Here is a 27,980-nt window from a genome sequence, read left to right as displayed (position 1 = left end):
GTGGAAAAAGACCTATGTATGTTTTGGATAAAAGTCTCAAACCAGACGAATTTCTAAATTCTACCGCTATAACAATGCAGGTAACAATCATTTGAGTGTTTATCCAGTTTACAAAAGTGTAGATTTTTCTCTGTGTCGGTGTAATATTTGGGAAAAGGTTCCTGTGAATATGATGGTCTGCTTTCACTGTTGCTGCCCAGGTGAAAAACCCCACAAAGTGTCCTAAATGTAAACCGTGCCACCACAGTGAAAAACCAAAGCACATGAGCAGTGGGAAGTGTTTGTGCCTTGCATAAACTAGTCTACGCAGCCATGAAGCTGTTGTGGCGTTCCAGCGACGAGCAAACTGTGACATGCATATCGATGCCTCAGTGGTCCAGAAGTCCCCATCGGATAGTCCGCTCCATTTGGAGAAATAGTCCCCAGATGAATCTACCCAAAAGCCAAACCCTGCTGCGTTATTGAGGCATTCGCTGATCTTCCAGTGAGAGTAATACTGTATTCTTAAAACCAGTCCAAGACACCAGGTCGACAGGATGCCATAGAGGATGCCAGGGTTGAAATCATGGATAAGATGTTTCAGAAAAAAGACAAGATAAAATCTAACCCACTCTAGCATTAACACTTGCATCAGCTTTAGGAAAACTACACCAGGAGGACTGGGTGGCGAGGTGAGGTTGATCCCCTCCATTAGAGTAATGAATTGTCCATAGGAATCCAAAGGACCACCAAGCAGTGTGGTAAAATTGAGGATGTAGCTGATAAGAGGGAGAAGCGTGACACAAGTCTGCCTTTTGGATGGTGTCAGTACGACTCGTTTCTCCTGAAGGTCCAAAGACACAGAGGTGATTCTCTGGGTGAGCAGCATCAAAGTGGACACTGCCAAGAACAGTCTGAAAGAGATATTGCTGTGATTAAATAGGATATCTGTATACATATAATGTTTTTACTTTAGATGTAAAAACATTATGTCTAACTTAGGCTAAGAGTTCATCTATAATGGTGAAGAAATGGCCTCTGACATTCATATCAGAGTCTTTTTAGTACATTAGCTGTTCTAGAGCTGTGATCACACAAAGTTGATTCTTGGAAACGGCATCTGAAAGGTTAGGCAACAACATAACAATTCTTGGAAACGAAACAAAGTCAACAGGCTGCTAAAACCACGTGATGTGGTTGAATGCTTCAAGCAACGGATTGTTTTATTGAAAAACACATGGTCGTTTTGAGTTTGACATATTTCATAAAAGTGTGATTAGGAACATTTTTGCCACTGTGTTTACAACCCTGTACGCGTTTGAAAACTGAAGGGACTGTGCTGTGTTCTAATCCTATCAAAGATCAGAACATAGCTTATATAATTGAAAGAGCAAGATAAATTGCTCAGGAGTTTCACCTCATCTCCCAACTGTTGTGGCAGACATCTGTCCCTCCCTGGAGGCTTCTTCCTGTTAAAAGGAAGGGTTACCATCCCACCATCACCAAGTGCTTTGCCCATAGGGTATCATCTGATTGTTGTGGTTTTCTCTCTAATACTGTAGGGTCATTGCCTTACAACTTAAAGACCTCACTTTTGTGATTTGGTACTAAATTCAAATGACGATTTTATGTTCTACATTGTTATATTTCTAATTTCATGATGCAAATGTGTTCTTTCTTATGTAAATATGATCTTTCTTAAAAAAGCCGTTGTCTCTGTTGTTCTAAACCTAGTAGATACTATTAAGCATTAGTGATACCTTTGAAGGTAATCGATGCCTGGATACCATCACGGATACTTGATTTTGAAATATGTGCTAAACATGAACTGCACCTTCTTAAAGTATCCAAAAATGTACTGCTCTGGTCACAGGTCCTCATTCTTTTTAAAGGTGCCAACTTTCTGTAACTTGTTATAGAAGAGAGAGGGGTTTTAAATATTTTTAAAAAATAAATACCATAGAGATACCATACAAATCACTGCATGCTGCATTATTTATATTTTATACAACATCCTAACTCTGAACAGGCTTGATTCATACATCTGTACACCCTAGAGAATATTCACTTACGAAAGGTTAGGAGGATATAGCATGAAAACTGTCCCATATGTTTATGTAATTTGTAATGGCAGAGTGAAATCAAGTTGATACCTGATGCTGACTGGTTCGTGCAGGTAGTATTCCCTGTACTGTATAAGTAGGTGCCAGAAGGTTTGCCACAACATCTGCATAACAAATGCCCAGGTGTGGATACAGCTGTGATCCACACAGCACACGAGTAGAACAAAGGCAAGTGTGGAGGTGAACAGGAGGGTGCTGTAGATGCCCATCGTGAAGACTGCCAGGACACTACCTCCAGCAGAAACAAACAGGTACCTATAGAGGGGAAATCATGCTGAAGGTTCTCAGTCATCCAGGTCCTTGTAGTCTAAGGAGCTTTAAGTTGTTTGAATACGTTTCACCTCTCATCTGAGAAACTTATTCATTTTTAGAGTCAAATGGTGGAGCTTCCCAGATTTAAACCTTAATCTGCCTAATCACATGAAGCCAAGATGTGACAACGGGTGTGGGTCACAATCAGCCAAAGTTTTTGACCTCAGGAAAGGGTGGGGCTACATTTTACAATGAGCTCACCTGAAACTTTGGCTGATTGTGCAAAGGATCATAAGGGGTCCATTGTCCCTCTTGGGGGGGACACTCCCACAGGGCTTAAATAAAATATGGTACTCCACCATTTGAACCGAGAACTGAAGAAGCTTCTCGGATGAAACATCCTCAAGCAACTTAAAGAAGTTCAGACACTTTTCTTTACAAGTTCCTTAGACCATCCTGAATACTAAAACTACAATGATTGGCCAGTTAATCAGTGTTGTTTTTGTTGTTTTTGTTTAGTAAATACCAAATAATTTATTTCAGGTGGCAGCTTCTCTAGTTTGATGATACAGTTTTTTTTTTGACATGCAATGTATCACTATAAGCTAAATTTCTTTCAGCTGATGATGTCAAAAATTTAATGTCCTTTTGTAACATTTTCTCACCTTAAACCAAAAACATAACAAATAAAATGGCTAAAGAGTAAGATTTGTGTGTATGAGTGTATATATCTATATATCTATAGATATATAGATAGACACACACACACACACACACACACACACACACACACACACACACACACACACACTGATTCATATAGTAAAAAAAAACACCAAATGATATGTTTACTCAAATATGTGATCCATTTGATAGTATTTACAATCCAGATGTTACAGTGTTTGTATATGTAGTACAGATCATTGTATGATGCAATCAATCAGTGGACTCATAGGCCATAATTATACTGTACATACCTGTATGTCAAGGATAGATGCCCCCGTTTTGCAAGAAAATAAAATAAGAAAGCAAATGGAAGTGAAAGACATTGATACATTAAAAAACGATGTTGCTCCCATGACCAGCCGATCGAGCCCATGTCTGCATTTCAGGCTGAATACCACAGTTGAACTCAGGCAAGCACAGTAGAGATTTGATGCTGCTGCTATCAAACGTAGGTAAAATATTTGTTTTATCTGTGGTTCCTATTGCAGTTTTATAGTGGTCATTTCTTTTGTCTGGCCTTATCAGTGCTGATTGTCTGTACAAACAGTACTGACATTTGTAGGGTTTTGTAACTGTTTGTCTGAGAAAGCTTGTCCTTACATATTTCTGCAACTGTAGCAACCAAAAGAAAAAAGAAACGTCTTTTTATTTTGCAAATTAAACACTGACTGTTCATCCTTACTTTGTTTGGATAAGGTTTCTACTCTACCTTGACCTTCAGCAGTTTCTATAGGCTTGAATCAAATATACTTTTTATAAAAACTCATATACTCCTGTATATGAAAGATAAAAATGAGGTGTGGTGGTGTATTTGTGTGACGGTGTAGAAAACACGAATGAGTGTAAACAAAGCAGGAGGCTAAAAGGTTAAAGATAAAATGAGGGGTCAAACACAGTCACGTGGGCGTGTGACATTTGTACCCCAGCAGTCAACAGCAAACTTTTGGAATTTACTCTAAAATAAACATCCAGCGAAGAAGAAACTCTGAAGGTCAAGAGATTTGTCATTATGAGATTTCCTCAATTGACAATAGATTGACAATATTATTTTTTTATTAGTTTCTAATCATTTCTAAGCTGAGCTTCGGTTGTAACCAAAGAAAATGTGACTTTTAATACTTTTTTAATGTTTCTGTGGCTTCAGGGTTATTGTTGTTACAGTCAGAACCAGTTTGTTTCAGAAAAATAAGAATATATTATATAAAATATAAAACATATATGGAGTGCTGTAGAGATGTGGAAATTTCTATGGGGTAAATGAGTGAGAATGGATTCAGTCATAGAGGAGTAAAAGTACACCACTTCTGACGTATGCAGGTTGAATTTCTCCAGTAGCTACAGGACATGGATCCTCCGATGTGTGGGGTTTTTTTTGTTGCTTTTTTTTTTGGACAGACATTTAGCTTCCACTTTAAGTCGTGGGAGAAAGACTCGTCAATGTCCACTGGGCAGTCAGGATGATGGGGCAGGGTTCCTCCTGAAGTCCAAAATCATCTCCACTGTTTTGACAGCAGCATCCAGGCTGTTGCCTCCCCACCGTGTTGCCAAATTGGCAATTTCAGCCCAAAGGATAAACATCTGAGATGAGCTCAATGAGAATTCGTATTAAAGTTTGACATTGGTGACTGAACACATTTTTCCTACCAACTGATCCTCTTGAAGAACTCGCTCCTAATTCAACAGTCGGAATCTGCATCATTCAAGATCTTGTATTTGTCACGTGCATACTAGTACACAAGTATAACACTCAGTGAAATGTGTCCTGATACGCTCCTCGACTGTGCAAAAATAGAGAGAAAAAACATTATATACAGTAAGTAAGTAAATATATACAAAGAGGCCATTGTGTGCAGTAAGTGAGTGAATTATATACATTAAGTACATTAAATAAAATAAAACAATCTGTTCAAAATTTGGGAATGTACATTGTGTAAGTGGGGTCAAAACTAATCTGGGATTCCCTTAACTATCATAACTTCCATAGTATATTAGCAGTTCCATTTAATATCATTTACTGTTGATTGTTTTTGCAACAGAGAGAGAGAGAGAAAAAATTACAAAGATCAGTCAGGAAAAGAAAAGAGTAGAAAATTATGCCATGAATTGTAATGTTACACCAAAGAGCACATCCTTCTCCTGTGAGCATCATTTTAAGTATATGAACAGATTCCTTTTTGCTTCAGGTATCAGAGAGACAGATCTGTGACCTGTAATGTCATCTCAGTGAGTCTATCTGATGATAAAGACAAAACAAACAAAAAAACAATTAGTCCCATGAGTAAGACCCACACTATGCAAATATTGCTTCAGTGACACTATTGTTGAGTGTTTGTCCTCACAAGCATCAGAGAGAGGAGACCAGAAAGCATTTTCACTCGTGAGGTTTGGTGTTTGGTTTCTAAGGGGTTGCATTATTAACAGGATGATGCATTATTAAAGCGCTCCCGCGGTAAGCATTTCAATGATTATGAGGCTCACTATTACACAACACAGGTCATGTGGATCACAATGACTTAGATATAATAAATATAGCATTGGTTTGTTACTATTGGTGTTTTTTTTTAATCATTGGCTCTGTAGTGGTATTTCATATGGTACAAATGTCTCAGATGTTCAAGGTGAGGTGACCTTTAGACATCTAGAAATTTTTTAATTAAACTGCTACTTGTCCTGGCAGACATCCTCCCCTTTCTTTTCCTCAGTCAAGTCGGTCCCGTATCTAACAAGTGAAAATAAAAAATAAAATAAACAATAAAAGATGAATCAAATAGATCATTACGGCAAGACTGGGATGGTCCATTTGGTAAAGTAAATCCGCTGGGCATCTTTCTTCGCCTTTAGACAATAATTCTAAAAGAACCAAACGGGACAGGCAAAAAAAAAAAAATAGATTTCTGGTGTTTGGTAGTAACTGCTGTTGTGAGTTGGTGCTTTTATTCAGCCTATGACTCATATTAAGCTGGGATGATATTCATACTACTAGTTAAGGTACAAAAAAGAAACAGTAATTTAGAGTTCAGGGTTAGGGTTGGGGAGTTTAGCAGTGCAGCTGTCAGGACTGTTGCCTCGAGGCAAGAAGGCTTGAAACTGAATTTAACAAGTTCCCTTTCAGAATTGGCTGTAGTTGTGGGTGTGAGACTTTGTGCCTGTCTGGTATTTGGTGGGAGTTTTTATGGCGTGTGATATCCCTGTGATATCCTGCCAACCTGCGTAGACTGAACCTGCATCTTTCTTAGAAAGGGCTGGCACAAGCTCACATATAAACTGCTCAGCATTAATAAACTATGATTCACCATCAAGTTGCTACTTGATGAAAGCTAATACATCCTGTGACTATGAAACAGTGGTGTTTAATTCATTTGAAATTTTAGAGGTCTAGAAAGTTATTTAGCAAAAATACATTATGCACAACTGATAACTGTTGTTATCGTTTTAAGATTATTCGATCAATTTTTAATCAGATGTTTGTAAATCTGAGTTTCTGCCAAATGTTTTTTCACTAGATCTTCACTGAGCCTTGTAGTGAAACTCAGTTCAGTGGGAGCTTAGCAGCACATTAGCATAACACTAGAAACCTTGAAGGCATTGTTTCACCTTATATTTATATATTATTTAGATTAAGGAAAATGAAGGGGGAGGGGGGGATTTTACCTGGAAAGTTTACCCTGGAAAGCTAGTTTTTCTCAGATGCTTTCATCCACATCTACCTTCTACATCACCATGATGCTTGCCAAGTGTGTCTTAACTATTAACTTTTGTTTTCTTCTTTCCAACACCCATTTCCTTGTGCTGTAAAACTGTAACATGCAAACAGAATTAAACCAAAGGTCTCCTTATTTGTCCTTAACCTGTTATTTGGGCGACCGTGGCTCAGGGGGTTGGGAATCGCATCTGTAACCGGAAGGTCGCCGGTTCGATCCCTGGGCTCTCTGTCCTGGTCGTTGTGTCCTTGGGCAAGACACTTGCCTACTGGTGTTGGCCAGAGGGGCCGATGGCGCGATATGGCAGCCTCGCTTCTGTCAGTCTGCCCCAGGGCAGCTGTAGCTGCCTCCACCAGTGTGTGAATGTGAGAGTGAATGAATAGTGGCATTGTAAAGCGCTTTTGGTGCCTTGAAAAGCGCTATATAAATCCAATCCATTATTATTAGAAAAACACATTTCAATGACAACTTTGTTTTAGTGCAGGCAGTATTGTACAAGTTAAATCACATACACACATGTGATAAACTTTCCCCCAAACTCTATGTAGTTTTGTGAGAAAGTAAACTCCATGATTCAGTAGCTTGTAGAACCACAGTTGACAACAATAACTTAAAGTTTATCTTTTCTTCTTTGCATGCTCTGCACTTTGGGTCTTGTGTGTCCAACAGACATTCTTCCATTAACATTAAACATGCTAACTGAGGCCTATAGAGTCTGAAATGTAGCTCTTGAGAAAGCACTGCATAGACTGATGTTGGGGTTAATTTGCTGGGGTGTCCACCATTGCATGTGTTTGGACTGTGGGAAGAAGCCCTAATACCAGTTGAAAACATGCCCAAGTGCGCAAGAAGGGCCCCAGAAGGCCAGTGGACTTGAACCCTGGGTCTTCTTGCTGTGAGGCACCACCATGCTTTTGACTTGTGAATTATATTTTTGAACGATTAACATATTTTCCACCCCTATTTTAAAATATGAAATTTGCAAATCAGAGATGGCAGTAACAGGTAAAACAAGTCTGAATGACTCACCAGGAAGTAGTGTGTGTGAGAGAAATAAGTAAACCGATCAGAGCTCAACTGAAGCTGTGGTGAGAAGAACAGCTATCGACTCTCTGCATCACTGACTGGACAGGCAGCAATCTATAATAACCACATGCAAGAACTCTTTACAGCACAGCAGAGAATAATCTGCTCTCTTATGTAGTTTATTTTATCCCTGCAAAGTCACCAAAGGGTGTACAGATTATATTTCCCAGAGTCATCTACACAGAATAGAGCGACAGCGTTCACCACTGAGATAAGACCTGTGTGGTTTGGAAACTTACGTTCAAGATCTGAAACAGCTGCGGAGACACTTTAATATCATCTGACATTTGCTGTGAGTGTGTTTTAACTAATTTAATAAGCCAGTTTCTAATAATTTTATTTGACTTTACTGATTTTTTAAACTGTCTATCTTATAGACCCACTTTATTACAGTGTATTCACTTTTCCCATAGCTTTTCATTTCCTTTTATAAAGATTTTTCACTCAATTAGCTTATTGAGCTCCTTGAGTGTTTCTTTACCTGAAATATCTTTATTCTGTGTAATTTCTTTTAGTTACTTGTGTGTTTATTCTATTTATTGAGCTGTTGTGGATTAAGTTGTTTTATTACAGATTATTTTTTATCTGTCTTTAAACAACGATTTATTGGCATGTTTTCATCTCACAGGTTATGGCTTTGTTTGTGAAACTGGAAAACACAAATAACGTGTGTTTAAAGTTCAGGTGTAACCACTTGCACTCACAGCACGTCCTGTTCCTAGTTTGTCTGTATTCTTGGCGGGTCGACTGATGAAATAATTCTGGATCCATACCCAACCTTATTATTCTTGCTCAATTGAAGATTATGGGCACGTGAAAAGTTGAGCAGCTGGTTAGCCGGGGCTCGTCACCGCGTCACGCAGCGTCTCCGCTCTGATTGGTCCGCTCTTGTGCAACTGTGCAGCCGTATAAACTCAGCAGTTTGAAGGAGTTGGCTGTATCTCCTGCGCCGGTCTCAGTGGGTGGAAAGTCTACTGAGTTAAGGGAGGGAAAGGCTTCACCAGTTTCTGCACGCTTGTCTCGCAGTGTGATTTAGAGATGCAGAGCTGCGCCAAGTCCTGGGGGGTCTTTTTGGCCAAGTCGGTGAATCCCGGCGCACCGCGCAGGCATTTGAGCGATAAGAGCCGCGTGGTTTGGAAACTTCAGTGCAAGATCCGAAACAGCTGCGCATCCCTAACAACATCAGCCCGGGCTCTGAGGACCTCTGCAGCCGTCTCCTCCAGGCAGATAGAAAGGATTTTACCCAGACATGATGATTTTGCTGAGCGCCACATCGGTCCAGGTGAGAAGGAGAAGAGAGACATGCTGGATGTTCTGGGACTCGAGGTAAGATTTACGTCGCTGTTTCCCTCCCTCTATGAAATGGGCGCAAAAAAAAAACACTCCTTTCATTTTCATTAAGACAAGTTTCAGCACAAAAACACCTGCACTGAGTGGCGTGTTTATGTCACTGGGTAGCGGTTTACGCGCCTTTGTTCATTAAACTTCCCTTTTTCCTACAGTCAGTCGACCAGTTGATTGAAAACACAGTACCATCTTCTATCCGTCTGCAGAGGAGCTTGAAGATGGATGATCCAGTCTGTAAGTTTGGCCTGATGTGCACGTATGTGTTAGTGAAACAGTAGCTGAATCTCTTTCTGTTATTATAGCGCTGCAAGCTGCTGCCTAAATCTCCCTCGATGCGCCACCAATCTCAATCTCAATTTCAAATTGTAAATGTAATTCAAATAAGTGTGTGTGGAGGGGGAATGAGTGTTAACCTCATATTGTGCCGCTTTATTTCAAATTTTAATTAATTTTTTTTAAAAACATGTCGAGCTTTTCCCACACCCAACGGGCGCTCGATGAAGCCAAGTGAGAGGCTGAAATGTAGGTTGCCCTTCTATTGTGTGGCGCGGAGCGCTCTTCCCTGTTAAGTCTTCCTTTGAACATATTTGGAGTTGTTTTTGCGAAACTCGGCGAGCGGCACCAATCTCCTGTTGGGAAGCCGATGCTCATAGGATGGCAACTGGAGTGTAAAGTTTAGCCTTGAGCTCCGGTCCCAAGTCCAGTTCAATCTGGTTACAGCGTTCACGTTACGTTACATCACAGCCGGGGATCCTAATAAGGTGGTTTCATGATGATGCATGGATGGGTTTTTTTTTTCTTTCTCCTATACAACACGGATAGCCTACATTTCAGCAGCAGACACAGACTGCTGTGTTTAATCCTATACAGCAGTCAATCTTTTTAACGCTTTTTAAGCTGCGGCTTTTTCAGCTCTAAGCTGATGGCTTTCTGTGTGAATTAACGTGTATTTTCATGTGGAGCTGTATTTTTGCTCAGTTTGTTTTGTGAAGTAGGCCTGTCACTATCAAATGTGCAAAAATAGGGCTGGAGAGACAGGAGATTAAAAACATTACATGTATAAATAAAAAAGCAGCATAAGTTACCATGGTTTCACAGATATGGCTCACCCTGCTAAGAATGACATTCTTAATACAGAAAATCCAGATTCAATGCTGAAGTTACCTGGATGACATGAAATCCTGCTTCACAGTACAGACCTCAGGTCATCAAATTAGACAGATACAACCCCTGATGAACATGACATATCACACAATGTCTTTAGATGTTTAGCAAAAACTAAAATGCAGAAGCAGTTGGTGACAAACAAAGTGTAATTTAACTACCTTTAGCAGCGATAACTTTTTAGTAATCGTTTCAATCTCTCTCCTCATTGTGGAGGAATTTGGGCCCACTCTTCTTTACGGCATTGCTTCAGGTTGTTGAGGTTTCATTTATGAACAGCTCTCTGAAGGTACTTCCATTCAGCATATCAATCAGGTTGAGGTCTGGACTTTGACTAGGCCATTGCAACACCTTGATTTCCCCCCCTACCCCTTTCTTTTTTTTCTTTAGAGATTCTGTTGTAGATTTTCTGCTGTGCTTGGGATCATTGTCCTGTTGTATGACCCAGTTTCAGTCAAGCTTTAGCTGTTGGACAGATGGCCTCACATTTGACTCCAGAATACTTAGGTATACAGAGGAGTTGAAGGTCGAATCTGACTGCAAGGTGCCCGGGTCATGTGGCTGCAAAAACATGTCCTAATTTCTTTAAGACATTGTAATGTCCTGATATGTAAAACCGAAAGAGAGAGTACTTTGCTTTTACCATGACTGTATGCTTATGAACTTGGATAAGCATAAAAATGATTTGATGTTCAATCAATTATGAGGGGGGAAAAAAAAGGGGGGGGGGCATGCAATCCGGCAATCAAAACAGACCAATGTGTATTGGCTCAAAGTCTTAATTGGCGTCAATAAATGGTGAAATTGAATTGCACCCAACTTAATGCCAGGCTACTGAAATGAGGCATGTCTAAAACCTTGACACTTGCAATGAATGATGACTGAGCTCTTTATGCAGAGTCGAAAGAGCCAAGTCATGACAGTTTTTCTAAATTTAACATTTATAGTAATAAAAGGATCTTTATAAGAGGTTTCTTATGCTCAGGTACTCTAACGTGTCTATTAGCCAGAGTGACGCTGACCTGCCTGTATGTCAGCCCCTCCTGACACTCAGTTTTCATAATGCAACAAGCCATGCTGAAGGAACAAACTGGAGGCCGTGCTGGTTTTCTGCTTGTTCAGCTTTGAAGGGCTTCAGTTTGCAAAGCCAGCAAAGGATTCTCTCTTCAACAATAGACCTCCTGGATGGTTGTGAATCAGCTTTTTTTGCTGCCCTGTAGAACTCTGGGACCATGGGAAAGCAGTCCTCCAACTGAAACGAACTCCGGTTCGCACGTCTCATCAACTCACCCTGAGCGTCATCTCCAAATGTACTTTTATTTATAGTTTGTCCTGAATTTCCAAATACTTCTGCCCCCCCCCCCCCCCAAATCATCTTTCAAAGAAGCTGTAAATATTCACTTGTATACTGGCTGTGGTCCCTCACGCCACCACGACTAGAGGTGTCCTCCTTTCACCAAAACGGGAGTAGCCAGGACTCTTGGTTCAAACGGGTGGTATTGTCCATTCCTTGGAGTTGCTAGGCAGCCAGAAAGGCCAGAGGAATCTCAGAGGCTGGTTGTGTCCTGGCAGGGCTCCCTTACAGGACTGGGAAATGAAGCTTAATGAAATTGAGGAAGTAGCAATATGTACTAGATTTTGGGGGCCAGTTTTTAGGGAACATAAGATATATTTCTCTCAGTATTAAAATTTTATGTTATTAGTGATATGAAAAAGATGGTTGAGGCTCTCAGTAGAAAACAGATTAGCATTGGATTTCACTGACTATTTCTTTTTAACTATTTAGACCACCTGACTGATCACTATAATGATATCTTCATCTTGTTACACAATCAGTGGCTCACGTGAGGGTTGCAATGCTGTTCATCAGACCTTCAGACAGGAGGTGGTGGTGGTGTTGTTGTTGTTGTTTAGCAGCAGACATGACAGATGTATCACATGATGTAATTTAAGTAGAACTGTTTTAACACTTACCAACATCCTGTATTTCTCACTTATGACTCAGTGACTGTTTGGAATAAGTTTAAACAGCTGCCTTTTAAATATTTTGCAGGTGAGAATGAAGTTCTGGAGTCCCTTCAAAAGATTGCATCAAAAAACAAAGTATGGAGGTCTTACATCGGCATGGGTTACTACAACTGCTCCGTACCGCCGCCCATCCAGCGCAACCTCCTGGAGAATGCAGGCTGGTGAGTGCCGTCAGGCTACCTTGGATCGGAAGAAATGTGACAAAAGTGGTGTGAGCTGGTTTCTTCTGTGGACAATTAATGATATTTATTCCTAAATTTGGGATACTAATTTGAAGCTTAACTGTCATGGTGCAGAGTAACGTGCCCTCAATAAGAAGTCTTGTGATTTGATTTCACTTGGGGTCTTGTGAGAACTGCATTGCTCCAATGTTTTGCTGAACAAAATTTCCTTTCACACAGTTCCAAGTCAGCTATTCTGACCCACATTTTCTCTAAACTCTTAGGGTCAGAGAAGACATACAATGGCCTCCCCTGACCAGTCTTGGGTCCATAAATGCCATTGACTTTGTGCCATTGTTCTTCTGTCCAGTCTCGCTCTGTTGAATCATTGTTTTGGGTTTTGTTCACAGGGTCACTCAGTACACCCCTTACCAGCCTGAGGTCGCTCAGGGTCGCCTGGAGTCTCTTCTCAACTACCAGACCATGATCTGTGACATCACAGGCATGCCTGTGGCTAACGCCTCTCTGCTTGATGAGGGAACTGCTGCTGCTGAGGCCATGCAGCTCTGTCACAGGTATTTACATGCTGACCAGTTTAGACAAAAGTGCTCAGTTGATCTTGAATATAGTCTTGTGAATTTATATTTTGGCCACTAGAATGGATCGTAGTCTGTGCCACCTGTTGTAGATTCAAGATGTAGTGTGTGTATTAAACCTGCCTTACAGTGGTCTGTTATTGATATTTGCTTCTCACAGACAAAACAAAAGAAGAACCTTCTACGTTGACCCACGCTGCCATCCCCAGACTATTGCTGTAGTGCAGACCAGAGCTAAGTATGCATCATAGACAGTCAATGTATGAGGTCTCCAGTAACAGTAAATCATAAAAAAGAATCTAAATATCTTTAATATTAAAATTACAAGATTAAAGTAAAAAATATTGCAAAGGTTTTGTCCTAGGCAACTTTATTTATTTTTAAATTCCCTGAGGTGTATTCTCTGTTGTGCCATCATATGTCCTCCTCGGGGTTCTGTCTTTGTGCACCCTGGACCACGTCAGCTCTCCTGCTACATTTACTTGTTTTTGCAGTGTGTCCTGGATCGTCTTCATGCTGACAAAATGACAGCCCGTTAAGTTAATTTTATTCTGGGGAAGAGGACAAAGTGGCAGGGTGCCAAACCTGGCAAGAAGGCTTGGTGATGTGCAACAGTGGTATTTCATGCTGCCGGTGAGCGGTTGCACCCTGGAACACATCCCAGTTGAGGTCAGGATGTGGCCTTGGTGGTGTTTCCTGACCTGATGCATTGCATTTAGTCTTAGACGCTGGCTGTTTCACTGTTCCGTTTTTGAATTGATGGAGCCTTGCGTCATCGCTAACGATGATTGTCTACGTCAATGTTGTGTGACTTTTACACACAAGACAAAGTTTGCTCATCCAAGTGTTCAGACCTGAACGGGGAGTTTGAAATGTAGCTGCAGGGCTACTTGAAGTGGTCCAGAACTGCACGAAAATACTACCTTGAAGTGGAATTTAAATTGGGGGTATTTGGATTTTTTTATTTTTTTATTTTTTTAAATTTGGGCGCAAGTTTGATTGCATCCTGTGTCTGTATTTTGATCATTCAAGTTTTGACTGCTGTGTTGCAGCTATATTGGGGTAAAAACGATTCTAAAGCTGCCTCATGAGATGGACTTCAGTGGACAAGATGTGAGCGGTGTGCTGTTTCAATATCCAGACACTGATGGCAGAGTGGAAGACTTCACTGCGCTCGTAGATCGAGCACACAAGGGCGGGGTAAGAAAGCTTTAACCACAAAAAGAAATGTAAAAGCTCCCCAAAAGAACCGTGGGAGCAGGGGCTATAATTAGGCTTAAGAATGATCTTAATAACAAATGGGAACATCTTTGTTCATTTCCACTGCTGAGATTGGTTTTTATCTCCTGTCCAGGCCCTGGCTTGCTGTGCCACAGACCTATTGGCACTGTGTGTGCTACGTCCCCCTGGAGAATTTGGTGTTGATATCGCACTGGGCAGTTCCCAGCGGTTTGGGGTTCCTCTTTGCTACGGCGGTCCACATGCTGCCTTTTTTGCGGTTAGAGAAAACCTGGTCCGGATGATGCCTGGCAGAATGGTTGGAGTCACAAAGTGAGAAGCTACCTTCAGGGTTCAAGATTCCTAATCTTCATTTCTGAGTAAACTGATGACAGTAGTAAGATGGTTGAATGCTATGCTGTTGTTGCAGAGATGCAGCTGGTAAAGAAGTGTATCGTCTTGCACTGCAGACCAGAGAGCAGCACATCCGCAGAGATAAGGCAACCAGCAACATTTGCACTGCGCAGGTACGATCCAGGTTTATGAGTCCTTCATTTTGGTGAAATGCATTACTCTAAATTAATTACAAAAAATTACTGTTTTCCTAGGCTCTGCTGGCCAATATGGCTGCTATGTATGCACTGTATCATGGCCCCCAGGGACTAAAACACATTGCGAAGAGGACACATGGTGCTGCTTTGATCCTTGCAGAAGGTATATAAATATATATGCAACAATGCAGTAAAACTTCAGTCCTCACTCAAATTGAGAAATTGTTTATTTAAAAAAAAAAAAAATGCTTTCCTCCTTGTGAACTGCGAATTTCTCATTTTACTTTGTGCACGTTCTCAGTAATGAGTGATTAAAGACTGGATAGACAAATATGTCACCAAATTTCTGTTCTTTGTCTTTATCCAAACTTCTCCCCGTAAACATGCCGTGCACAGTTAATTCGTACATTTTCTTTCAGGTCTGAAGAGAGCGGGACACCGGCTGCAGAGCGAAATGTTCTTTGACACACTAAAGATCAGCTGTAGCGTGGCTGCCAAAGATATCCTGGAGAGAGCTGAGCAGAGGAAGATAAACCTGCGAGTCTACGCCGATGGAGTGGTGAGGATCAAAAAATGTTTTGGGGGAAGCGCTAGACTGATTAAGGTGGTCTAAGCCTGCAGAAGTGGAGCGACTTGCAGTTTTTGGATAATGCTTTGTAATTGGTGCACTGCAAAAAAGGAGTGGAAATTAATGCTGCCTCATGTATATGCAGAAACATTTTTTTTTTTCCTTTTTTTTTTTAATTTTTTTTCTTCCTGCAGTAGTTTTCAGGCTGAAATGGGAGGGGATAGGGGATCTTTGCCCAGAAGCAACTGATTGTTGTAGCTCCTAGAAAACTCTGAATATGGCTTATAGGGATGAAGGGGAGTTTAGCACATTAATTAGATCTAAAACTGGATAAGATGAAAAATCCTGTAATTGGACATGTGGGGAAAAATGTTGGGTGCAAAAGAGAATTCTTGAGAGGATCAAGAACCAGTGAATCCAATTTAAACTTTGTAAGAGTGGATGTGACTTTTTAGCTAGTGTAACACACTTCCTCTCTCATACAGGAAGAGCCAAAATATAGGCGTGCATAACAGCAGGTTCATTGGTTTAAACATGTTGACAAATCTACAAATGATACATGTAATGTATAATGAATGGATCGATACATAAATCACTTGGCATTCCTGAGATCAGTGTCAATGTTTCCTAATTAACTTTTCTGCAGTACAAATTTTCAATTTCACTGATTGCAAACAAACCCACTGTTTGTTATAGATAAGCTGTCAGAACAAGTGCTAGCCTCAAGTTTTCACCTTTTTTTTTTTTTTTTTTTTAAACTGTTTAGGGTGAAAGACTTGAGTCGCTGGAACACTTAAAAAAAAAAAATCCTCTTTTCGTCTTCTCTTTGAACAGTTGGGCGTCTCTCTCGATGAAACGGTGACTGAGAGGGATTTGGATGACTTGCTCTGGGTCTTTGGCTGTGAATCTTCTGCTGTATGTTGTTGGTTACTTCCGTTGTTTGTTTGTGCTGTCTAAGTTATTCATTACTTAATATGTTACTGGTTTTTAATTTAAGCAGTTATTGTTTTATGGTTATGGAGATTGGTGAGAGAGTGACTTGGCTTTAATTTGAACCTTTCAGGAGCTGATAGCTGAAAAGATGGGCGAGCGGGTGAAGGGGATCATGGGAAGTCCTTTCAAGAGGACAAGCAAATACCTTACACACCAGGTCTTCAACAGGTCTGTTCCCAGTTTAAGGACTGTACTGTTCCCAATGGGGGGGGGGGGGGGGAGTGTGTGTGGTGTGTGTGTGTGTGTGTAGCATTTTGGCTGTAATAACCTTTGATTAACTGCACAATAAGAACTTTAATGGTGTTGCAGTCATATCTTACAACACCAGTAGTTCCATAAATGCAGTCTTGTATCCAGGCTTCCTGTGTCTGAGCCCTACGTTTATTCTTTGACATGATCCTTGACATAAAGAGGGTAAAACTTTTAGTTAACCTTAGGTAGTGTGTGCATAGATCAGCCACAACATTTTGACCATCTCCCTAATATTGAGCTATTAGATTATTGTTAGCAGTGGGGTGGGGCCACTTTGGATTGACCATATTCTAAGGGTGTAACAACTCCAAAGACGATACCCATGTTGAACTCTTACTGCCTGATCAATGAAAGCAGTAATGCATGAGAATTTTTAACCTTACTTTTGTAATTTATCCCTTTTAAAGAGGTTGTGGTATGAACTGAACCCAACGTGTCGCTTGTATGATTGATGTGTTTGGGATGTGGAAATTTGGAGAGTCGGTGCTTTAGGGTATTTGCGGTGTTTCTGGAGCAGTCTTGGTTGGCTGCTGCATGTCCAAGATCCAAAACATAGCGTTATTGCCATGCGAGCCCTCTGTTAAGTGTTTGTGTCTCTGCTTCTTGTTTTTTCCTTCAGTTACCATTCTGAGACCAACATTGTGAGATATATGAAGCGTCTGGAGAATAAGGACCTCTCCTTAGTCCACAGCATGATACCCCTGGTGAGGCTACCATAAGTCAAGGCAGAGGTTCAGGTTCACAGATAGTTGAAATTTATAGCATGCTTTATACTAGTGTGATAAAGTAGTGGGGAAAAAAAAAAGTTTTTATTTTCAGGGCTCCTGTACCATGAAGCTAAACAGCTCATCAGAGCTCATGGTGAGTAAAAACAGGAACTAGTTTTTCAGTTTTCTTCAGGTGTAACATGAAATGCTTTTGAGTAATTATGTCTCACTGCTGTATCCTCTGACAGCCCATCACATGGAGGGAGTTTGCCAACATCCATCCTTTCGTGCCCCTGGATCAGGCAGAGGGCTACCAGAAACTCTTCAGACAGCTGGAGAAAGACCTCTGTGAGGTGACAGGCTATGACAAGATCTCGTTCCAGCCAAACAGGTGAGGGCACAAAATTATGTACTTGTTGGTGCACAGACCGTATCAGTTGTGTGGGCATGATATTTGGTAAAGACGGGAGCATGTTCCTCTTTAGGATGATTACTTTGATGGTTCCGTGCAGTGCAATCAAATTATCCCGAACCCTCCTTCTGGATCATAGAACCTCTGCAGAAGGAAGGAAATGCTCAAAGCAAGCACTTAGCAATACAGTTTTCCTTTACAAACATTTGTGAAAGAACTGTTATTTCAGAGAGCTCACTGAATTGGAGAGTGGTGCTGAACGTAGGATGGGGATGGCGCCTTTGCAACACAAAAGTTTGTGGAAAATCTAAAAGGGAAGAAATTTCGCAATCGACTTTTAAAGGGGAATCTCAGCAACATTATTAAAGCGGTGCATAGCTGGTTTCACACTTGCAGGATTAACTTGCAGGATTAACTTGCAGGATATTACAGCTGATAAGCGACACACCCACCTCTGCTCTCTGTCACTGCTTATCAGTGTGTTCATGGTGGCGCATGCTACATTGGCCAAGAATGCACCTAGCTTCATCCCATCTTTCCCTCCTCTTTTGGTAATGTCTGCAGACTGGTCTTTGGACTTTGATGAGGCTGTGTGTGTTCTATGCATGACTATGGTGTCTGCCTTATTTTTCAGTGGTGCTCAGGGAGAATATGCAGGCCTGGCTGCCATAAAAGCCTACCTGAACTCAAAGGGGGAGAGTTCAAGAAGTGTAAGTGTCCTGGAAAGAGCAAAAGTCTAACAGGATTGCAGTCATGGTTAATTATGTTATTTTATCCAACCCAAAATTATTTTAAGCTAGATTCTCTAGTCTCTGCAAGAAAATGGAGTCCTTTTTAATTTAAACTTGTGTGACTCTGAGGAAGAGCCTCATCTTCTGAAAACTCTAAAGTTAAAATGATGATCCACTGAACTTTAAAAAAAAAAAAATACCTGGATGTACACAAACTTTGAGTTTCTAAGTTTCATTTTCAATTAAAGTGCTTACAAATATACACTGTTTAGCCACAACATTAAAGTTGCTGCCCTGGCATTGTGCAGTTCTTCTTTTTTTTGGGGTGACGTAAAGGCGGGCGGAGTGCACAATGCTTGGCAAGTGTTTTTCTATCAGTTCAGAGGAATCCTTTTGCAACTGGCACTAGGATGGCAGATTCTTTGGGTCCTGTGGGGTCCAGGGTGACATGTCCATGGATCAGGCTTGGTCTGTGCATGCAGAGCTTGAATTTTTGAGAGCAGCTGCTTCTGACGTTTTCCTTTTTCCTGAGCAGTTTTTGCAGTGTCCTAGTAACTATGCTCCTGTCATTGGGAGAGCTATTGCCGTTTGAGGTGCGCTTGGTCTGCAACAATATATAAGCAGATGGTATGCATCAAAGCAACATTCAAATGAGTGCCAAAGGTTTGAGCAGAACTTCATATGGCAACTAAGTTATCAATGTTTAGCTGTTGGTGTATCTAATCAGGTGACATTGAGAAGACTTTGCTGACTATTTACTATCAGTATTATCCTTCCTGATACTGACAGGCTAACAGAGTATTAGCACATATGCCCTACAGGGTAACCCCCCCATCAGTGACAGGGTTATTGTTGTAAATTGAAACATCTGTGATGTTAAAGCATGCTCAACAGTAGCTCCTAAAGTATCCTGACATTCTTATTGATTGTTGAAGGATGATGAGATGCTACCCAAAATTAAAGACTAGCGTACTGAAGTATTTTCTCTTGTCATTTTATTATTTTTATTGCTTCCTAATAAGTAAATCTTAGTAGCCTGATTCCTGGAACTAGTCAAGGTCCAAACTGGCATCTGTTTGTGCAAACAAGGAGCTGAAAATGCTGTGATCCCATAGGCTAGCTGTTTTTTAAGACTCCATATTTGGAGGTTTTAAGACTTTGTCAAGTGAGAGTTCCTGGAGTGACAGCACAGCACTGTTTTTCAGGTCAGTCATGTCTTTTTTGGCTAACACCGGATCCATGTGCCCTGGTTTGCCTGTGAAACTGGGTTGCAAAATGCCAGACGTGTCACCCTAATAAGGGATAAAAATCAGTTAATGACCTGCAGGCAGGTTACTCATTAGTAGCAGAGATCAAAGAGAGCTGCAGTTTCCTCCCACTGAGACCTTAAAAGTTAAGTTTTTGTATAAATGATATTGTAAAAGTAGCTTAAGCCACCAGTCTCACTAATTTAATTATATCTATTTTTGTTTTTATTTAATTGAGCTTCACTTTGGATCTGAAATACCTATGGCTTTAATTGGCTCGGTTTCTCTTGTTGCATAACCTGCAGTCACAGCAGTTTTGGCGTGACTTTGGATTATGGTTAGGACAATGACTCAAGCTGCATTTTGCTTGTTCTGCTTTGCTGACTATTTTTCCCATTGCCTCAGGTTTGTCTAATCCCCAAGTCTGCACACGGGACCAACCCAGCAAGCGCTCAGATGGCAGGAATGAAGGTTCAAGTGGTGGAGGTGGATAAGGATGGCAACATCGATCTGTCTCACCTGAAGGCCCTGGTGAGAAAACGGACGCTGTTGTACAAGATTTGTGTTGTCTGCAAATATTAATTAATATTAGGTTTATCCAAGACAGACATGTCCAGTTTCATAGGTGGATTTGAAGGGAATCTAGTTTTTGGAGTATTTTTGCTCTGCACGACTCACAGCTCAAACTAATCCTCATTTATTGTAAACTCATGCAATCCTTCACTCTGTGAAACAAGCTCTTTTGATGCCTCTGGTCTTAAGTCGATCCTCACTTTAATCCAAATGTGTTCATTAATCCAAGTGTGTTCATGAAAGACTGGAACTTTGACTTCATGTAAATGATGTGACACAACTTTTTTTTTTTGTTTATTTTTTAATTATATATATTTATTCATTTATTTATTTAATAATAATTTTTTTTTTTAATTTTTATTTTATTTTTTTTACATGTTTTATCTTTCCAGGTGGACAAACACAAGGCAAACCTGGCAGCCATGATGATCACCTACCCCTCCACCTTTGGTGTGTTTGAAGAGCATGTCGGAGACGTTTGTGACCTTATTCACAAAAACGGTGGCCAAGTGTACCTGGATGGCGCCAACATGAATGCCCAGGTAATACAGCAAGTACAGTGGGATGCAAAAGTTTGGGCAACCTTGTTAAGTCCTTATTTTCCTGTATAAATCGTTGGTGGTTACAATAAAAAATGTTATGCATGCATACATAGATAAATGAAACACACACAGTGATATTTGAGAAGTAAATTGAAGTTTATTGGTTTTACAGAAAATGTGCAATAATTGTTTAAACAAAATCAGGCAGTTGCATAAATTTGGGCACCATAAAAAAAAAGTAATGAAATAAATATTTAGTAGATCCGCCTTTTGCAGAAATTACAGCCTCTAAACGCTTCCTGTAGGTTCCAATGAGAGTCTGGATTGTGGTTGAAGGTATTTTGGACCATTGCTCTTTACATAATATCTCTAGTTCATTCAGGTTTGATGGCTTCCGAGCATGGACAGCTGTCTTTAACTCACACCACAGATTTTCAATAATATTCAGGTCTGGGGACTGAGATGACCGTTCCAGAACGCTGTACTTGTTCCTCGGCATGAATGCCTTAGGGGATTTTGAGCAGTTTTTCGGGTCGTTGTCTTGTTGAAAGATCCAGCCCCGGCGCAGCTTCAGCTTTGTCACTGATTCCTGGACATTGGTCTCCAGAATCTGCTGATACTGAGTGGAATCCATGTGTCCCTCAACTTTGACAAGATTCCCAGTCCCTGCACTGGCCACACAGCCCCACAGCATGATGGAACCACCACCATATTTTACTGTAGGTAGCAGGTGTTTTTCTTGGAATGCTGTGTTCTTTTTCCTCCATGCATAACGCCCCTTGTTATGCCCAAATAACTCAATTTTAGTTTCATCAGTCCACAGCACCTTATTCCACAATGAAGCTGGCTTGTCCAAATGTGCTTTAGCAAACCTCAAGCGGCTCTGTTTGTGCTGTGGGCAGAGAAAAGGCTTCCTCTGCATCACTCTCGCATGCAGCATCTTTGTGTAAAGTGTGCCGAATGGTTGAACGATGCACAGTGACTCCATCTGCTGCAAGATGATGTTGTAGGTCTTTGGTGCTGGTCTGTGGGTTGACTCTAACTGTTCTCACCAGTCGTCGCTTCTGTGTATCCGAGATTTTTCTTGGTCTGCCACTTCGAGCCTTAACTTGAACTGAGCCTGTGGTCTTCCATTTTCTCAATATGTTCCTAACTATGGAAACAGACAGCTTAAATCTCTGAGACAGCTCTCTGTATCCTTCCCCTAAACCATGATGGTGAGCAATCTTTGTCTCCAGGTCATTTGAGTTGTTTTTGAGACCCCCATGTTGCTACTCTTCAGAGAAAATTAAAAGAGGAGGAAAACTTACAATTGACCCCCTTAAATACTCTTTCTCTTTATTGGATTCACCTGTGTGTGTAGGTCAGGGGTCACTGAGTTTACCAAGCCAATTTGAGTTCCAGTAATTAGTTCTAAAGGTTTTGGAATCAATAAAATGACAACAGTGCCCAAATTTATGCAACTGCCTGATTTTGTTTAAACAATTGTTGCACACTTTCTGTAAATCCAATAAACTTCATTTCACTTCTCAAATATCACTGTGTGTCTCCTGTATGATATATTTAACTGACATTTTTTATTGTAACAACAAACGATTTATACGGGAAAATAATGACTATTAACAAGGTTGCCCAAACTTTTGCATCCCACTGTATCTGTTTTTTGTAAAAGGGTGAAGACTGAGCTTATATCAGTTTTTTTTGCAAGTTTTTCTGTAGAATATTTAATTTAAATAAAAAAAATTTGTTCTTGCTCTGCCTTGAAGGTTGGCTTGTGTCGTCCTGGAGATTACGGGTCGGATGTTTCTCACCTAAACCTGCACAAAACCTTCTGCATCCCTCACGGTGGAGGAGGGCCCGGCATGGGGCCAATTGGAGTGTAAGTCAGTGGATATAAAGGGAGAAATGGTGACTAGTTTGATGTGAATTTGTTTATAAAAAGAATTTTTTTTTTGTTCTTATTTTGTGATGATTCTCTGACCCAACAGTATATTCATCTATTTCTTATCAGGAAGGCGCACCTTGCCCCCTTCTTACCGAGCCACCCGGTGGTTTCCATGCAGTCAGTGAACATCAGCAGCTCACTGGGCACCATCAGCGCAGCTCCCTGGGGCTCCAGTGCCATCCTGCCAATCTCCTGGGCTTACATTAAGGTCAGCACAGATAAATTGAGTTGAGACCACATTCAAACATGCCAACAGATTAGTGGAAACGAGCTTACCAATATGTTTCAAACTGTTACTTAACAGTGTGTGATTTTTTTAAGTCTACAGTCACAAGTCATTGAAAACTTCCTGGGCTCTGTTTTTGTCACATGAGTAGTTGGTCACCTGGCTCTCATTTCAACTTAAGACAACATGAACAAAAGTGTTAATTTGTGATAAACATCCTGGGAAAGAAAGTCATTAACTTTAACAGCTACTCTACATAGCTGATACATTTTGAGGCAGCAGCCCACCACCCAAACTCCACCCTGTTTACCAGCAGGTGGAGGAAATATGCACATTATATAAAAAGAAAAGCAAAAAAGAGGGGCAGTTGTTGGACAGAGTGCTAATACTGCTAATAAAGAAAAATGTTATATTAAAGCTGTAATAAAATGTTCTTTTGAACATTGGGCATTTTGAAGCCCAGATGCTTTAATTCTGTTTTGGTGTTTAGATGATGGGATCCAGGGGACTGCGGCACGCTACAGAAGTGGCCATCCTTAATGCCAACTACATGGCCAAGAGGCTGGAAGGTCACTATAAAATCCTTTACAGAGGCAGGAAAGGTATGGTGCAGTCTCTGTGGACGTGTAGTGATGTACTCTCATTTTAAAATGAATAAAACCGCATAACTAACTTTATCTTTTTTTCCCCCTCCTTCTTTTTGTGCACAGGTTTTGTAGCCCATGAGTTCATTCTGGACGTGAGGCCATTCAAGAAGACTGCTAATATTGAGGCTGTTGACGTGGCCAAGAGGCTGCAGGATTATGGTAGGCTGATCAATATATAAATTTCCCTTTCATAATTTTTATCCGATGCATATTGATACCTATTGTTTATTATTGTAGTAGTATATATTTTCTTCTCTACTATTTGTGTCTAGGTTTCCATGCACCCACTATGTCTTGGCCAGTGGCAGGCACTCTTATGATTGAGCCTACAGAATCGGAAGACAAGGCTGAGATGGACCGTTTCTGCGACGCCCTGCTAGCCATCAGACAGGAGATCGCAGAAATCGAGGAGGGAAGGATGGACTCGCGCATCAACCCACTTAAGGTTTCTGTGCTGAAAACATACCATACAGTGGTTAATATAAAGCTGTGATATCTGAAGTTGTCATGCAAGTGTATGTCTTTGTGCCTGCGCGCAGATGGCCCCTCACTCTTTGGCGTGCATCTCAACATCCAGCTGGGACAGACCCTACTCCAGGGAGTGTGCTGCCTTCCCCTTGGTGAGTACCTTTATCCCATTAGACTTATTCGATGCCCCACACTCCAACTTTAGTTTTTGCAGAGCCAAAGATCAAGTTTTAATTCTTTGTCTTTGATTTTGATTCCTGCATTCTTAAAATTAGCAAAATGACTACAACTGACTTAATATGCAACGCATATTGTAAATTTTTCTCCTTTATTAAATTTAAAAAAAAAAACTTCAATTATGTTTCCTTTGTTGCAGGAAAAAATGCATAATATGAAATTCCTGTTACTTTTGGGAAAGTCAAACTCTGTGAAAGCAGCTGTACTGTTTAAAGAACTTGTATTTATCGCCCTCTAGTGGTGAAAAATAAGAAGTGTAATTTGTCTAATGTCCTGTAGCCAACAACTTTTTCAGATTACTTGGCAATAGAGTTTTGGTTTTAATTGAGTTATTGATGCCCTGATTTGGTCAACATTAGTAATGGGGTTTGACTGTTTACATTTAATGCAAAGCCAGCTACTTGAAATGAGCTTTGTATAAATGTATTGTTTGAATTTTTTGACCCCTCTTTTCTCCCTTCTTCACAGCCCTTCATAAAACCTGAGACCAAATTCTGGCCAAGCATCTCCAGGATCGATGACATCTATGGCGACCAGAACCTCATGTGCACCTGCCCACCCATGGAGGTGTATGAGTCTCCATATGAGGAGAAGAGAGCCTCCTCCTAGATACTCTCTGTGGCTCAGTCCCATTGTCCAGCCAGCACACAAAACCTCCAATTTTAAACATCTGTGATTTTTATAGAAGTTCTATATAGTGGTAAATTTCCTCAAAACCTGCACTAGGGTTCTGAAATCTCCAGGGAGACCCTCGAGTATCAGATTTTTAACAGTGAAGCAGATCTGAGCTGCCGCTGATGTAACGGGTGGAAAAGAGTGCGAGGTGGATGATGGGACTGGCCTCTCTCTGACTGCACCCTTTTTGTGGGGTTGTAGGCTTTTGCCCTGACTTGAACTACTCAAATTGACCAAAGGTGTGACTTATTGCTATTCCAAGCTTGCAAAAATAAGCGCACCATTCAACACAGAGGCCGCTCCATAGCCCACCTCTGAAATGCTGTACTTTAAGCCAAGTGCAGATAATGTGACATCTGTAATTGCTCTTGGTGCCTCTGTTCTGTGTAAAATAGCTGCTTTCATTTCAACTTTTTTTTTTTTTTTTTTAAACTGTCAGTATAGGAGTAATTAAGCCTTTTTTGTAACACTTTATAATAACCATCAATTGAATGATTAATTGATAATTAAACTTTATGATTCTGTTAAGCTGTGAACTTAACATGTATGTAAACAGTCATCTGGATGGCAATTGTAAAGTCTGAAATGTTTATACTAGTTGTTTTACAGAGTAAGTAGGCAAGTGAGATGTCGATGGAGTAAACGCTGTAGACTGTAAATATGGAGGTCGTACATTTTCCTGCTTCACTGGCAATTTGGTTTTGTTTTCAGCATCTCCAACATCCTGGTTTTTGCTTTGCTGGCAGTTTGGTTCAGTTTAAGCACCAAACGCGCACCAGCGGGTTTGATTAAACAGCAGTATTTTATGATTAATTTGTGTGATAAATAAAAGAATCTTGTAAATAACAGCCATTACGTTGTTTGATGGTAAGTTAATTAAACATTACACAATATCAGGTCACAAGTGATGGTTATTTTAAGGTGTTACTTTTTTGTGAATATATCTCTTTTATTTGAAAATGTTTTTAATGTAGTAACCAAGTAGGTAGTCCTAATTTAAAATCAGTTTTTCTAATCTAAAGTATTTGTCTGTAGGAAAAATGAATGTATTAAAAGCATTCTCTCCAAAGTGTGTACATGTTTTGTATGATGATTAACAAGATACGCTTAGTAAACTACTCGATAAGACATTTTGCCAAAAAACTATGCATATAATTGGTTTTTGTGTACTTAATCTCAACGTGTTAGTTTCCACGAACGAAAGAAGCTGATATTTCCCATCGTTAACCCACCCATCAGCCCGAACCACCAAAAATCTTCAGAAAGGGCACACGGTCTTATTAACTCATTCACTGCCAGCCATTGGCAGTGAATGAGTTAAACCCATTGACTCATTCACTGCAATTGACGGCTATAGACGTCAATGGCAGTGAATGAGTTAATAGTCTCGCTGCTAAAATTCAATTCATGACGAAAGTGTAAAGACTTATTGTTTTAAACTATTTCACAAGTGCTGTCAAACAGATGAATTTTAGAGCTTTTCCAAACATCAAAGTCTTAGTTTCTATTTTACTTTCCACAAACAAAGCAATTTCACAAAAACTACCACGGTCGCAATTATTAGCCTCCTGATGCTAACAATGAGTCATGTCAGTTTTACTAGACACCGCCTGCAGTTCTCAACATGTTTCACACATGTCTTCTGAGCAATCCCAGCTGTTCCTTCTCTGGCAAATCTCTCTCCAGATTTCACTTAATTTCCCAGATTTTCAGAGGGATTCAAGCCGGGGCTTTGTGCAGACCAGTAGGTAAATATAATAAACACCTGTTGTCTTCCCCACATTACGGCAAAATCCATCCCACTGTGGAACCCTTAAGTGCTCTACTGTGCTGTACTTCTCCCCCCGCCATCTTCATGAAAGGGCTTTCAGGAGTATTTCTGCGCTCTGTCACTGTTCATCTCCTTTTACAACTTTCCATTTGCTTTTATGATAACCAGGTAAACAAACATTCTTAACCTTGACTTATTTACCATTTACATTATATAAACAAAAAAACCCAGTTTGATCATTGGTAAATTATTTAGTATATCAATTGTGACAAAATCTCCATCAAACAGATGAATGACCCCAAACTGGACTGTAACATTTTTTTAATGGTCCTTGAAATGATAAAAATCAGTTTCTTAGCAAATACTGACACGTTTAAACACGTTTAAACTGCCTAACCTCAAACTTATTTTCTTTTATGAAGTGACTGTTTCAACAGAACATGTTTTGTCATATGAAACCAGCTGAAAACTGAAAACCAGCTGAAACTGGTTTGAGAAGCTAATTACATAACATAATGTGAGTAATTTGCACAGCACATACCACAGATTCCCGCACACACACTGCAAATGTCCCCCTGAGTGTTTCAGTGGTTCTCCATGTTAAGTCTTTAGCTTTAGAAAGGCCGGCCTGACCAAGACTCTAGATAACAAAAGAGGACACAGATTTATTTCTTAACAGTTCCCGTAGCAATTTAAAATGTCCCATAAATGCCCCATTTACCTCACACATATTAGATAAACAGTTTAAGACCAAGAGGAAACACAAACTCGGCCTCAGGGTGTCACAAACTTGTGTACTTCTAGCGACGATCTCAAGCCTGGATAAATGGGATGGTTGTGTCGGAAAGGGCATCGGATATAAAAGTCGGTGCCAAATCAAACACGTGGATCATCTACTTTGGCAAATCCTCTGGGAAAATAGAAGAGCAGCCAGAAGTATCCACGAGATATATAAAAGTGTGTGCTTAAAAAAAAGTAACCTGAACTGTGACGGCTAATTAGCTGCAGCAGCTGTGTGTCATCTTTTCAAGTCTGAACATTTACAGTTCACTAC

At 40.4% G+C, this 27,980-nt stretch overlaps 2 protein-coding genes across 3 annotated transcripts; one reads left to right on the top strand and one right to left on the bottom strand.

Moving 5' to 3' along the window:
* Nucleotides 1-4: 4 nt before the first annotated feature.
* On the bottom strand, nt 5-3,506 carry mboat4 (membrane bound O-acyltransferase domain containing 4; the record flags this gene model as incomplete). The annotated part of the gene is made up of 3 exons (XM_042220754.1): nt 3,332-3,506; nt 2,133-2,357; nt 5-893 (listed from the first exon to the last, which is right to left on the bottom strand). Coding segments are annotated over exons 1-3 (1,236 nt in total), but the record flags the coding sequence as incomplete, so codon positions are not given.
* Nucleotides 3,507-7,849: 4,343 nt separating this feature from the next.
* On the top strand, nt 7,850-26,227 carry gldc (glycine dehydrogenase (decarboxylating)). Of its 2 annotated transcripts, XM_042220750.1 has the most exons (26): nt 7,850-8,159; nt 8,894-9,193; nt 9,370-9,448; nt 12,432-12,567; nt 12,978-13,142; nt 13,324-13,401; nt 14,216-14,363; nt 14,518-14,714; nt 14,812-14,908; nt 14,990-15,095; nt 15,352-15,491; nt 16,335-16,415; nt 16,564-16,661; nt 17,365-17,449; nt 17,565-17,606; nt 17,701-17,843; nt 18,499-18,574; nt 20,248-20,373; nt 20,808-20,957; nt 22,724-22,836; nt 22,969-23,110; nt 23,619-23,730; nt 23,839-23,934; nt 24,048-24,220; nt 24,315-24,395; nt 24,949-26,227. In XM_042220750.1, exons 2-26 carry the CDS (start codon nt 8,906-8,908, stop codon nt 25,087-25,089), a joined length of 3,093 nt encoding a protein of 1,030 aa, XP_042076684.1. In that variant the 5' UTR covers nt 7,850-8,159; nt 8,894-8,905; the 3' UTR covers nt 25,090-26,227. The 2 variants fall into 2 exon arrangements, with proteins under 2 accessions (XP_042076684.1, XP_005948263.1); XM_005948201.3 differs by lacking the exon at nt 7,850-8,159 and having other exon boundaries at nt 8,479-9,193.
* Nucleotides 26,228-27,980: the final 1,753 nt, after the last annotated feature.

Source organism: Haplochromis burtoni, unplaced genomic scaffold (assembly GCF_018398535.1).
Source record: "Haplochromis burtoni strain Fernald_Lab_line unplaced genomic scaffold, NCSU_Asbu1 Contig_54, whole genome shotgun sequence".
Lineage (NCBI taxonomy): Eukaryota > Metazoa > Chordata > Actinopteri > Cichliformes > Cichlidae > Haplochromis > Haplochromis burtoni.
Note: the sequence above shows the minus strand (reverse complement) of the source record. Positions and strands in the feature narration are given on the sequence as shown.